The sequence below is a fragment of the Chinchilla lanigera genome, unplaced genomic scaffold, assembly GCF_000276665.1.
Source record: "Chinchilla lanigera isolate Chin_1 unplaced genomic scaffold, ChiLan1.0 scaffold00018, whole genome shotgun sequence".
Taxonomy (NCBI): domain Eukaryota; kingdom Metazoa; phylum Chordata; class Mammalia; order Rodentia; family Chinchillidae; genus Chinchilla; species Chinchilla lanigera.
The window spans coordinates 21,157,824-21,171,295 of NW_004955419.1; the positions used below are offsets into that span (position 1 = coordinate 21,157,824).

General features: G+C 37.8%; 1 protein-coding gene across 1 annotated transcript in view; it reads right to left on the reverse strand.

Moving 5' to 3' along the window:
* Nucleotides 1-13,472, reverse strand: part of Slc44a1 (solute carrier family 44 (choline transporter), member 1) — a 184,712-nt gene that overhangs the window by 65,241 nt on the left and 105,999 nt on the right. The window contains exons 10-13 of the mRNA XM_005382780.2: nucleotides 12,880-13,066; nucleotides 11,623-11,788; nucleotides 10,746-10,902; nucleotides 9,214-9,297 (exon numbers count right to left, since the gene is read on the reverse strand). Coding sequence (XP_005382837.2) covers nucleotides 9,214-9,297; nucleotides 10,746-10,902; nucleotides 11,623-11,788; nucleotides 12,880-13,066 — 594 coding nt within the window. The remainder of the gene's footprint in view (nucleotides 1-9,213; nucleotides 9,298-10,745; nucleotides 10,903-11,622; nucleotides 11,789-12,879; nucleotides 13,067-13,472) is intronic.

Sequence of the window (13,472 nt, forward strand, 5' to 3'; positions counted from 1 at the left end):
CAGAAAGCTGAGGGACTAACTAGCCAGCTTTCTGGACTTTTCAGTTATAAAAGCTAATGCTAATAATCATCCCCCCTCTTTCTCCATTTAGGGTAGACTAAGTAGGGCTTTTGCCTCTTCTAACCCTGAGCCCTGCTTTATTGCCCCTTGTCTTCATTGCACCACTAGTAATAGACTGTTTTGTTCCATTCCTTTTTCCATGACATTCTAGACTAGCCTTGCTGTTTTCTGAGAAGTGTAACTAAGTGTAATACTATTAAATATATCTTAATCTTAGGAAGGGAAGTGAGTTTGTGACTAAAATTTTGGTCCCAAGGAATTTTTGATTTTGTGTTTCTAAAATCACTTCTATAGGCAAAATGTTGTAATTTCTGGAACACTCTTGAATATGAAGGACTCTTTACAGTGTGGTCTACAGAGCTTTAAATATGGAGCTTACAAGAGATGATCTTTACGAATGTTCTAATCATATGCTTGTTAGTTATTAGGAGCTTGGCATGAAGATGAGGTCTGAGTTATCAAAATATACTTTGCCATTATATGATAAAATTGACCAAAAAACGCAGAACATTTGAGAGCCAAGGAAAGAACAGTACTGAATAGATTGTTACTTGTACTACTTAAACTTTCTTCAGTAAGGGAGCAGCAGGAAATGATAGCATTCTTTGGGAAATACTGTATGACTTTGATATATAGTATTTCATATAAATGTGGCATTTACTATCAGAATAATTACTATAGTATTTAGAAGGTCTTTTATTTCAAAAGCTAATAAAAAGATTTTTAAGAAATCATATTAGTAAACTCCTCTGTTAGCACTCGTTAGCTATGTGGTCCCTTGTATTGTTAGCTGAAGGTTCTTATCAGTTAAAAGATAGCAGGAACCAAACAGTGAACTAACTGCAGTGGTCCACATTTTTTTCACCTTCTATAAAAAGTTCTTTTGAAATACTCTACAGAATGCCTCAATGATGTAAAAATAAACTACACTTCTGATCTTGTGTAACAATAGCGCTGCTGAAAAATGATGGAGAACTGCCCTGTCAGACCTACTCTCAAAGAACACAGAACGGCTCCCAGTTCCTACTTGTTCCCCAAGTACTCACAGAGACACCCACTTAACAATTGATTCTAGAGCAGGGATGGTCACGCTGCCACCTGTTGGCCACAGCTGGTCTGATGACTACTTCAGTAAATAAGGTTGCTCTGCTCATTTGCTTACATACTGTCAGTGGGCATTTTCATGCCACAAATGGCAGACTTGAGCAGCTGGGAGAGACTAGCTGGCCCATGAAGCCAGAATATTTACATTCTGGTCCTTTGCAGAAAAAACCTACTGACCTTTGTTCTGGAGTACAGCCAGTGGCCAATATCAACCTCATTTAGTCTACGAACCCACCTTCTCCTTTTTGAAATACAAAGCACATATGCTCATTTCAAGTTTTAATAATTTCCTCTCAACTGCCAGTCTTTTACTATAATTCTGACAAAGTCTTCAGTAATTTAACTGGCAAAAGTCTTCAGTAATGTGGGCTACAATTCCCCTGCAGAGATGTATCTGAGTTCTCATATTCTAAAATGTGATGAAGAGATAAATGACCAGTTATTGGTAACAGGTTTTCAGGATAAAAATACCATACTATACTAACTATTTACACTGATGAGATCCATCCTGAGGTGAAAACAATCACAGTGTCTAGAATCAAGGAACTTGGACTACCCATTTAAACCACCTAGGATGGTCTCAGTCTCCCAGCCCCCAAAATGAGGAACAACCCACTCTTAACTATGCTGTCAACCCGTTCTACTTTCATCAGGAGGCTCCTGAAGCAGGAGGCACAGGCAAGAGAGGATTCACGTAATCCCACTGGCTCTCTTATCATGGGGCCAGCTCAGAAGGCCCAGTGCTTCCAAACCAAATTATAAAATCATCTGAAAATTACTCCTCCTCTCACATTTTTCTCTTTGTCCCACCCTGCCCTATTCCATCTTCTTTTAGAGAAGAAGCCTACAAATTTGTAGACAAAGAAGGAAGCGGCAATAATTCCTTTTATCCACTCTCACTTCCAGAGTAGGATATCCACAGAGAAATTTAGCCTTCTCGACAATAACCCTACAGATCTGTGTGCAATGCCTTTGTACTCAACCTAACTGAAAAAAGAGCAGGTGATTATTTTGTAAGCCCTTTCACCTATTTTCAGCACAGAAAGATGAGCTGTGCTGATATATAAAAGTCAAGATGACCTCCTAAGGAAGAAATTTGTGCTATGGGTCATAACAGGCCAAAGAAATTTCCCTCTGTTCTATACCGCCTAGTCTAAAATAGATTTATGCTAAGGTTCTCAAAAAGTTCTGAGTCCTTTGTGGATTTCCCTGACAGCCGTTCTCTGAGTTTCCTGCAAGCTACTTAGTTGAGAGAGCACCCACCTTCTCAGGCAGCCTTCCTAATTCTGAGCTGAACTGCCCAGAGAGGCATTGCTGATTAACACTTAGCCTATGCATACCTAACATCTGCTTGAGACAGGACATAGGCTTGAAATTATTTGATCTTCAGCAGCAGGATGAAGAATGACTACCAACCAGGAAGACTTTTAAAAGGATGCCTGCTAACACAGAGATCCTCAGTAGTACTTTTGTATAACAAAACTGAGCAGAAAAAGTAGTAGCTATGTGGCCAAAGTATGTTAGGGCAGCAGGTCATCACACAGGTAACCTGGGCTTTCTGACCACCTGTCCCAGAGCATGGCTTCCATATTTTCACACCTTTCCTTTCTTCACTGAAGGACCTAGAAATATACTTAAAATTTAAAATATTTACATAATGACTTAAACAGGGAAAACTAAAAAGCAATGGAAGGAAAAGGGGTATAGGATACAGGCAACTCTGTGTGTGGATCCTTCTAAATTAGAAAAAAAAGTAATTACAATTATTTCTCCTTTATTTTGGGTAAGGGATGGAGGACTGTGCTATGGTCTGAATACCTGTTATCCCTGCTAATTCATATGTTGAAACCTAATCACTGAAATGATAGCATTAGGAAATAGAGGTGAATTGAGTGGGACAAGTGTCCTTGTAAATCAGGGCCCAAAGATCTGTCTTGTCTCTTCCCCTATGTGAGGTCACAGTCAGCAGGTAACGTCTATAAACGAGGAACCAGGCCCTCGTTAGACACCAAATCTGTCAGTGTTTAATCTTAGACTTCTCAGCCTCTAGAACTACGAGAAATGAATTTCTGTTGTTTATAAGCTACCCAGGTTATGGTTTTTTGTTACAGCAGCCCAAATGAACCAAGACAGGGCACAACATCAAATTTATTCCATAGGTTTCATTTGTCTTATTCTAAATTCTTAGACTTCCTAAAACTCATATGAATGAGTACATCGCAAAAATCAGTTGTTCTTTAATTATCACTTGTCTTATTTTATAGTATGAAATCTAAAATTTGAGGGGTTTAAATGTTCTCTAAAACAAACTATAGTTTATTTTCTTTGTGTCCCGTAAACACACACACACTGTGATCTGGTGTGTGTATGGTGTCCCCAACTCCTGGGCCATGGGTTGGTGCCAGTTGTGGCCTGTTGGATCTGGGCTGTACAGCCGAAGATGGGCGAACAAATGAAGCACCACCTGTATTTCCAGCCATCACTCATATTACTGCCTGAACTCCACCATCCGTGAGATCAGCTGCAGCATTTAATGCTCACAGGAGCTCACGCCCCACCTGAACTGCACGTATGAGGGACCTAAGTTGCGAGCTCCTTTGAATCAGCCACCCCCAAATCTGTGGGAAAATTGTCTTCCATGAAACCAGTCCCTGGTGACAAAAAGGTTGGAGACAGCTGTGCTACAGATGCCTGTCTTAACTTCCTCATCTATAAAATACAGGAAATAATGCCTCTGTACAGACTTCAGAGAAATTGATGATCTATATAAAGTGTTTAGTATGTTTAGAGAATAAAAATATTCTCTATAACTCCCACATACTACATAGAGAAAGCCTTTATAACATTAAGAACTTATCAGTCAGAAAACATATCCTCCAGTGTTAAATGTACTATCTTCACATAGTATCAACATAGAACAAGGCCTGAATCATCGAGTGCCCAATGTACAATCTGGTTGTAACAATCTTTCCACCTAAAGTGAATTCTGTTAGCCTAGATGTATCATAATCTTCATGTCACAATAAGCACCTGCAGAACAGAGAGCAGTTCACAGATCACTGTTTGCAAAGCCAGCACCTGTGCTATGAATAATAAATGGCTTATCAACACTCCTCTTTACTAAGCCCTGTAAATTCGCTAAAGCAGTGGCAAAAAATTGATGGCCCACTGACAACTGACATCATGTAGCCCAAAGACTTATTGACTCTAGTGTACTCAGAGTTTGTTTTATTAGTTGTCATTTTAATAGCAGAAGACAAAATATAAATAGCTACAATTCTGGCTTCTCTTAAAAAACTGGAAAAGCTAAAACTTGTCCATAAATTCTCACACAGCTACAGTCTATAAGACAGAGATAGTGAATGCTTTCTTTAGATGAAGTATGAGCTCCCTACCACTGAGCTCCAGTGTTCTCTGCTGTCTTCTACCCACCCTCACCCTATACACACTGCACTTCAGTTGTAAAGTTTACATTATTTCAACTCTGCCATGTGCTGCATTTTCCAGTCTTGGTTGAGACTTTTAACAGGCTGTATGCAAACCTCAGGGAGAGACAGCAAAAGAAAGGATGGGAATCTGAAAACAACAATATACAGTGGGCTGGAGATATAGCTCAGTGGCCTAAGCGCCTGCCTGGCAAGTGCAAGGTCATGAGTTCAATCCCCAGTACCACAAACAAAACAAAACAACAATATGCAGTATAAGAACCATTGTTGAACTCCTACTATCTTGTATGGTGAAGCTCTGCATCATTTCCAATGTTTTTTTTTATTACTGATTACTGTCTCTGATTGTTTGATCAATCTTACATTCTTTTGTCTGGTGGGCTGAGTAACTTTGTTGAAGACAACAGTATGTAATGTAGCAACCACTGTTAATTCCTAGCATTTTGTTTTGAGGTCATGTATTGTTTTTGTTGTTTTTGTGTTGTTTTGATTTTGTCTTCAATACTGTGTTGTTAGTTTTTTTAATCTTTAAAATAAAAATGGGATAAAGAAGGGAGAAAACAACACAAAGGGACATAAGTAACTCATCCCTAAGCATCTTCCAGAGTGCCTGACAAGGAAGATTTGCAAAGGGGAGATTCTGAGCCAGGTGTGGTGATATAAAGCTGTAATCCTGACATACCGGTAAGCTAAGACTGAAAGTTCCTAAGTTCAGGCCCAGCCTGGGCAATTCTGTGACTTGGCGAGAACCCGTCTCCACCAAAAAAAAAAGAAGTGTGTGTGGGATTCTGCATGTGAAATATAAAATATGAAGCACAGTGCCTATTACACAGTAAGCATGCAAGAAATCTGAGCTGACAATATAATTAACAGTACTGTTTCACTGTATTTTCTTGAGTATCTCAAGGATAATTTCAGAGAGTAAACAGGTGATTAAACAAAAAAAATATTTAAAAACTAAGCATGAGAAAGACTATCGTAAGATTTTTGAGACATACAATGAAACAATAATAATTAAATATTACAGTATTGGTGTAAGAATAGGCAGATCAATGATAAGGAAAAAGTCTTGAGATAGACTTCAAGTATGATAGTTAAGTGCTCGTATACAATTAAATTGACATTTCTTAGCAGAAGAATGATCGACTAGTCACTAACTGATCCTGGAACAGTGGATTAAACTCCAGAAAAAAAAGTTTTAAAAAATCCTCCAAAAACAGCTGAGTATGTTGGCACACTCCTGTAATCCCAGGACTTGAAGGCTCAGGGAGGAGTCTTATGCAATTTTGAGGCCAGCCTGACTACTGACTACACAGAGAGATCCAACAAGAAAGGGAGAGAGGGAGACAGGGAGGGAGGAAGGGAGAATCTGGTTGCAACAATCTCTCCACCTGAAGTGAATTCCGTTAGAGGGAAGGAAGGAAAGGAAAATTTTTATCTTGAGGTGGGAAATCTTGCCAACTAAGAGACCACTGAAAAAGTTTGACACACCTGACAGGAGGAGGAAAAAAACCCACTGCTTATTAAATCGAGAAGAAACTGTGGATGTTACTGTACACTGAGCGCCACGCAGTGGGGGTTCCTATGATGCAAGCACATGCTCAGAGCGCTGCAGACATTGTTTTCTTCAGTCTCAAAATAAACAGCACTGTAGAAACTATTATTATCTCTGCTTCACAGGCAAGGTTTATATAGTATTATCAGATATTACTATGCCAAAATAAAATATCACAAACTTTTCCTCAAAGCTAGTAGTTAGTATTTTAAAGATAGTAACCATTATGTTAGCACGGTGAGCTATTTTGTTCTTGGCTTTCTACACTCTTACGTTTTATATTATGGCTTTGGAAAAAAATTGATGTATTTTTGAATTATGTTTTGGATCATCTTTGCTACAGATGTCTTATGTTTGCATAAATCCTACTCTAAGAAAAGGAGTTTATTTAAAAACAAACAAAAAAAAATTGCAGGAAGGTGTCCACCAAGAGCCAGGTATTGTAAAAAAAGAGCTGATTTACCTGCACAAGTTTCATCCTTATCTAATACTTAGGACGGGTATATTTTTCTCTGCATACTGAAGAAACTGAGACTCACAGGTTTCAGTAAACTTGGCGAAGAGCTACACGGTTGAAACTGAAACACATCAGGGACATCTGGGCTCTCTCCACTGCACAGGACAGATGTAGGCTCAATCCTACGTGCATGGGAGGAAGGAACTCCTTATTCAGAATGCAGGGATTCACACTGGAGGCAGAAAGGTTTCTGGGGTGATAAGATCCCTGCCTTTAAGAAGCTAGAAGCCTCAAGTTAAGACCAAGAAGCAACAGGCAATTCCAATTTCTTACTGTTTTCACAAGGATGCACTGGTGTCGTGGAAGCTGGAGGAGGGGCTGGATGACAAGGGAAAGCTTCACTCATGCAGAATCTCTAGTCAGGTAGGAGCTAGTCCCGTGTGGGAAGGAAGTCACTCTAGCCATATTTAGGGAGCTGTAACAGTAAAAAGGGGCCTATGGAAGGTAGCAGGAACTGAGATGGGAGAGTTGGGTTTAGCCTGTCTCTCTCAGGATAAGCTACTTGTAACTATAACATGTAATGATGCTCTTTGGAGTATCTGTCAACTTTCTGCATCAGCACTAGCCCAAATTATAAACAACGTAATTTTTCAAATTGTTGTGGATAGTGATGTGGGGAATGTCTTGTAATTTGTACAGCAAAACAGAACTATAAAAGTTAGTAATTTTTTCCTTTAGAGACAAGTGGCTTCTCCAAACTTCCCTGGACCCAGAGCCTAAATGCTGCCCTCTCCCCTCCTTAGCCCACATGAATGGGCAGAATATTTAGATGCTGGTCCCAGGAGGCCTGGGCCATTTCCTTCTTTCAGGAAAAGAAGAGAAATGAAGATAGATGGGGGCATCAATAATTTTTATGCTGCAGATGTCTGGAGCATGTCTACTATTCCATTTGTGCTCCCACCCTCTTTGTTCCTTACTACAGAAAAGACCCTTGCACACTTGGACAAAGTGAGATGGTGATTTGAGGCAAATGAGGCACCTCCATGTTCTTGGAACTAGCTTCGAGTAAAGCCTTTTTCCTTTTCACCAAGAAATAAATGGCTTCCTTTGGTTTGGTTAGAGGTGAGCAAACAACACAAGCATTCGGACTTAACTGACCAGTAACGGTACTGCGGTGTCACACATGCTAGACAAGCCCTCTACCACTGTGTTATACCCCCAACTCATTGTATTTTTTATTTTGGACAGGTCTCACTAAGTTGCCCAGGTTAGTCTCAACTTATAATCCTCCTGCTTCAACCTCTCAAGTAGTTGGAATTACAGGGATGCACTACCATACCTCACTGGTGTTACTAATTATTTTAAAATGAGATTCCCTTATACATCCACAGAGAATATTATGACTGGCAAGAATGTATTTTTGTAATGAAACATCATACCTACTTTCTTGTATTAGCCATAAAGCCCAATAAAGCCAAGCTCAGGCATGCTCAATACCATGGCTAAAGAACTGTCATTCTCTGACTACCTTGGAGTGAACAGAAAGTACAGTACTTAGAGGTAAGTGAGGAGAAAGTCAATCAATTTAGACGCTGGTCCCAGGAGGCCTGGGTCATTTCCTTCCTTCAGGAAAGGAAGAGACATGTCCTCTAAAGGTAAATGGTGAGGGTCAATTTCGTCTTTGGCCTATTAGATAAGGGCATCAATACACTACAATGATTTTCAAGGAATAGAGAAGTAGCAAAAAAAAATTAAAAAGATGAGTAGAGTGCTCCACAGCAAGTCCTACATGCTTGGATAAATAAAGACAGACACCCAACCTACTCCCTTAAAAATTATTATCTTGTAAGCATCCATTCCTCCAGTCAAACTTAGAAACAGCACTTCTTTGGAGGGAGTAGAAAGGAAGAGGATGTAAAAAGAATTAAGATGTGTTATATATATGTACCAACTCCCCATGATGAATATAATCATTATGTACCACAAACATGTCCTAATGAAAATTTAAAAATAGCACTTCCTTTGATAATCTTTCTTAAGCCATACAATAGTGCTTAGCAGTTGCAGGGTGGGAATATCAGCACAGAGGATTTTGAATGATAGTAATAACTGCAAAAAGGAACAAGTGTCACAACAGCTTTATATTAAACTAAAGCTTTTATTCTTTTTTTTTGGTACCGGGAATCAAACTCAGGACCTTGCACTTGCCAGGCAGGTGCTTGTGCTGCTGAGATATATCCCTAGCCCTAAACTAAAGCTTTTAAACAACATTTATAATAATTAAAGAACAACAGCTAGAGTAGAAAGATTTTTAGGGAAAATAAAAAATGAAAGAATGGGAATTAAGAGACAAATGTCTTTGAGAAAGATGACTCTTAATGATGTCTTATCCATGCACTAAAATTAGAGCCTTGGTAAAATCTGTATTAGTTTAAGAAATAAGAATACAGTAAAAATAGACATATTTGTTCAAGGCACAATGTACAACACTATAAGAAAAACAGCATCTTTCAATTAAATCCAGTTATTTTATCTTAAGAAATAAGAAAACTATCTTTGAAAATGAAACATTTATTTTTAAAATATTTTACCTGATTTAAATAATTTAGGCACTTTTCAAGACACCAAAGGCAACAAATACACGATTTCAGCATACACCGTGCACAAGCATTTTCCTGGATGAGGGAGTAAAAGTAAAATAATTAAAAGACCAAAAAAATCAATCACACGTAAGAATTCAAATGTTAAAAAAAATAAGTAAAAGTGTAAGAGGTCACAACTAACGCATTAAAACTTCCACACCTACCCTTTCCTTTCTTAAAACATAATGGCTAAATTATTTCTAAGCAGCTTGATTCATCATTTATTTAGTACCTACTGCATGTATGATACAGTGAGGTATGTAAAACTAGCAAGGAAATTATAATTTAATAGGAGGAAAAGAATGCTAAACACACATTTTTTTCCCCCATTCTGGAGGTTGATTGCTTTTTTTTGCTGTACAGAAGCTTCTGCTCTTGTTGCCTGTGTTTTTGTAGTCTTATCTAAAAAATAATGTACTAGACCAATGTCATGGAGCTCGTCTCTTGTTTTCTTCTAGTAGAGTTGTTTAGTGGGTACAAAATTACTATTGGACAAAAGGACTACCTTCTGGTGTTCTATTACACATTAGGGAGAGTATGGTGAATGATACTATAATGGGTATTTCAAAACAGCTAGAAAAGAGGAATTTAAAAGTTCTTGCCACAAAATGATAAATACATATGTGTGGTCATGCTAAATATTCTGACTTTAGTATTGCACAATTATTATATGTCACTAAAAAATTTTTAAAAAGGAAAAGAATATGGAAGAGGTTTTAAGAAGAAGGCATGTACGATGGTTGGGATCTATGGTGTCCCCTGAAAGGCTGACTGTGTTGAAGGCTGGGTTGCCACTGAAGGATTAACCCACTGATGAGTTAGTACACAGCTGAATAGGTCATAAGGAGGTGGGGCCTAGTGAAGGAAGTGGGTGAAGGGGCAGGATGTCGGGAACTACATCTTATCACTGACTCCCATCCTGTCTGCTTCCTGGCTAATCCCCACTGCCCCACCCATCTGCCATGACATTTCTACCTCACCACAGGCCTAAAAGCAGTGGAGTGAAACCTATAACAACCACTGTTAATCCCTAACATTTTGTTTTGAAACCTTGTATCATTTTGATTGTTTTTGTGCTGTTTGGTTTTTGTCTATGTTGTTATTTTGTTATTGTTTTTAAAATTCTCTTTAAAATAAAAAAAGAAAAATTTTCATTAACCAATGAAACTGTGAGCCAGAAAAACTTTTCCGTCCTTAAATGGTTTTTCTCAGGCATTTTGTCACAGTGACAGAAAGCTGACTAACCCCAGTATGTGAGTCAATCTGAGAGAAATGATGAGTACTCTGGATGACCAGTGATTAGATGAATTTTGGCAGAGTGTATGGAGTGCTTATGTAGGAGATCAGAAGCAAGGACTACAATTTACTTTGTAGTAAACACCCACAAGTTTTCATTTAACATCACTGGGTACTTTACTACATGAAGAACTAAGGTCTGGAATATACCCATAGAAAGTCCAGAAAAGGCATTTTTCCCTTACCTTTCCTTTCAGCTGACTGTGAATGTACATAAGGATCATTCGTGGAATTTTTACTAATGTGATAATAAACGATCCTTTTGCCACAGTACCAAGGTGATAACGAATAAGGCGATTCACTGATGCCAAAATGGGTGTAAATGGCAAGTTTCTCTTATCCCTACGTTTAAAATGATCAAAAAGACAATTAAAATAAAGCACAGACCAAAGTAGAAACTGAATTATGGTTTAGAATCCAATGCAGTGAAAAGTCAGTTTATATTTATGACAAAGTAGCAAAGTAATATATAACTAATACAAATGCTACATATGTGCTATATAAAATTAATTTTTCATTTCTCTGTGGTAGTTTCATACGATGTGTATGCTCTATTACTTCATATTTATTAGAACTGCTTTGAAAGCTCATATCAAGGAGTACCTAAGGAGTTAAACATATAATTGGAAAAAAGAACTTAAAAGACATTTAATCTAGACCTGGAACCTCACTATAACAGACAATTATAGCTTTAATATTAGCTCTAAGGTTAGTAAAGAGGATTCACAGTTCTTCTGATCCAAATGAATTAAAAAACTTGTTTTTTGATGGACTTTTTTACAAAGCATAAATATACATGGTACTATTACAAGATTTATTTTTCTGCTAAATATAATTTGAAGTTATATCATGACCAGCTGTTCTGAAAAACTTTGAGACAATTATAAAAAGTATAAAGAATAACATCCTCCAATTTTCCTACCTCCCAGAATTATCAAATATAATATTTTATTATATTCATTTCCAACTACTGCTCTAAAGAAAAGAAATGCCTGCCCACCTCAGTCCTGTTCTCTTCCCTTCAACCCTGCAAACATGGTCTTGGAAAGTATAAACTCTTACCTAGTAAAGTAGTATGTTACTACAGCTCCAGCCACAGTCATCTGCTGACATGCTAGAATAAATTCACTGATCCAAATTAGGCCGACCACATGGTACCACCACATGTACTGCAGAGGACCAGAAACTCTAAATTCCACAAAGCCTTGGTCATTGGGAACAGCACTGCCTAGGAAAAGGTCAAGGAAGAAAAGAAGCAGCACATAAAGTATAAAGAAAGAAATGTAGCTGTTAAATATGAGACTAGTTCAATTTTCAACAACAGATCTCTGTTCCCAAACCAGAAATTTAATGTTCTTAATGCTATTTCATTAAGGGTCAGAATTTTTTTTTTAAGTTGTTAAACATTTTACAATTATGCACTTTGGTTTCCTCAAAGGCACCATTTAAAGCTTGCTGGGGAAGTAGCTCAGCAGTACAGCGCCTGCCTGGCAAGTACAAGGTCCTGAGTTCGATTCTTGGTACAAAAAAAAAAAAAGTTGCTGTATTTGGATATAATTCTTATTGCATTATTAGTTATTTAGGCAAGAATTTTCAAACACTTCAGTTTTTTTTCAGAGCTATTACTTATTCAGTAATTATAAATCTTAATAAACTGTAAGGACAGAAATTAACGTTGCACTCATTTGGTGAGTGTGTGCTTGGTGGAGAAAAAAGTTGCATACAAGCTTATTATCCTACTACTACTCCTCACAATTAATTCCATTTTGGTTTAATCTTTGGTATTCAGTAGGGCCACTAGCAAGTTGGAGAATCTATGAATTGTGTCAGCTGCAAGGGTGCTTGTAGAAAATCCTTAGGACGCAAGCTGATCCGTGGTGATACTGGGTTTTGAAGCAACTCTGGTGAGATTCTGCATTTGTTAGTTCATTTTAGAATGGATCCAAATGTCTATATCATTACTAAACTCACTTCATACCCATGAGCATCTCAAAACTGTGATGTAATTTCAGCCCTTATCTGGTCTAGACCCACATTAATAGGATGATTTAAAAATTATAAACAGAGAGTGGGTTACTGAATAGCCAGTACCACTGCTAGATCTGATGGCTTTTGGACCTTTGTCAAGAAACACATGAAGACTGAGTGATTGGCCGATTGATTGCTTTGGGGAAGCAATGGGGATCAAGCCCAGGGCCTCATGCATCCAAGTCAAGAGCTCCATACCAACTTATACCTCCAAGTCCCTCTTGATGCTTTAAAATATTTGAGTGCAAATTAGACATATCATTAAGATAAATAAGCAACATATCTGCTTACCAGTAGTGCCAAGAAAAAGCAGTGTCATGATCCAGTATGCCCAAAATAAGACAAGAGCAAAGAAGGTCCAAAACGGTTGGAAGACTAACAGTGGCAGGTGAATGAAGACCTTACCCGCCACATGGAACAAGGCAATTGTGAGAGCAACACGTTTGCGCATCACCAGCATTATCAGAAATAAGATAACCTAAATGGAGAGAATGGAGGGAAAGGGTCAAGTTACTGTTTTAAGCAATAAACAAGAGAACACTGTGTTGCCTCTGTCATTTATATAGTAGGTGTCAAACCTAACTTATCTTCAGCCTTTGTGCTTTTGATCTTTCTGTGTTGTTATCTTACAGTTTTGGTGTAGTTTACTTAATAAGGAAATGGACATAAGAATAAACTTTTTCCTTTCATGGTTACACCCACAGATGACCATTACAAATGACTAAGGTTTTCTCAAATTTCTCTATAGCCCTAATCCCTGGAAACTGCATAGTAAATTGTTTTGCAGTTTAAAAAATATAAATAAATAAAATCTCAAAACGGGAAGGATTCTCTGAATCCCCATACTATAGTATGTTTAATTTTCATCTCTTTTACAGTATTTA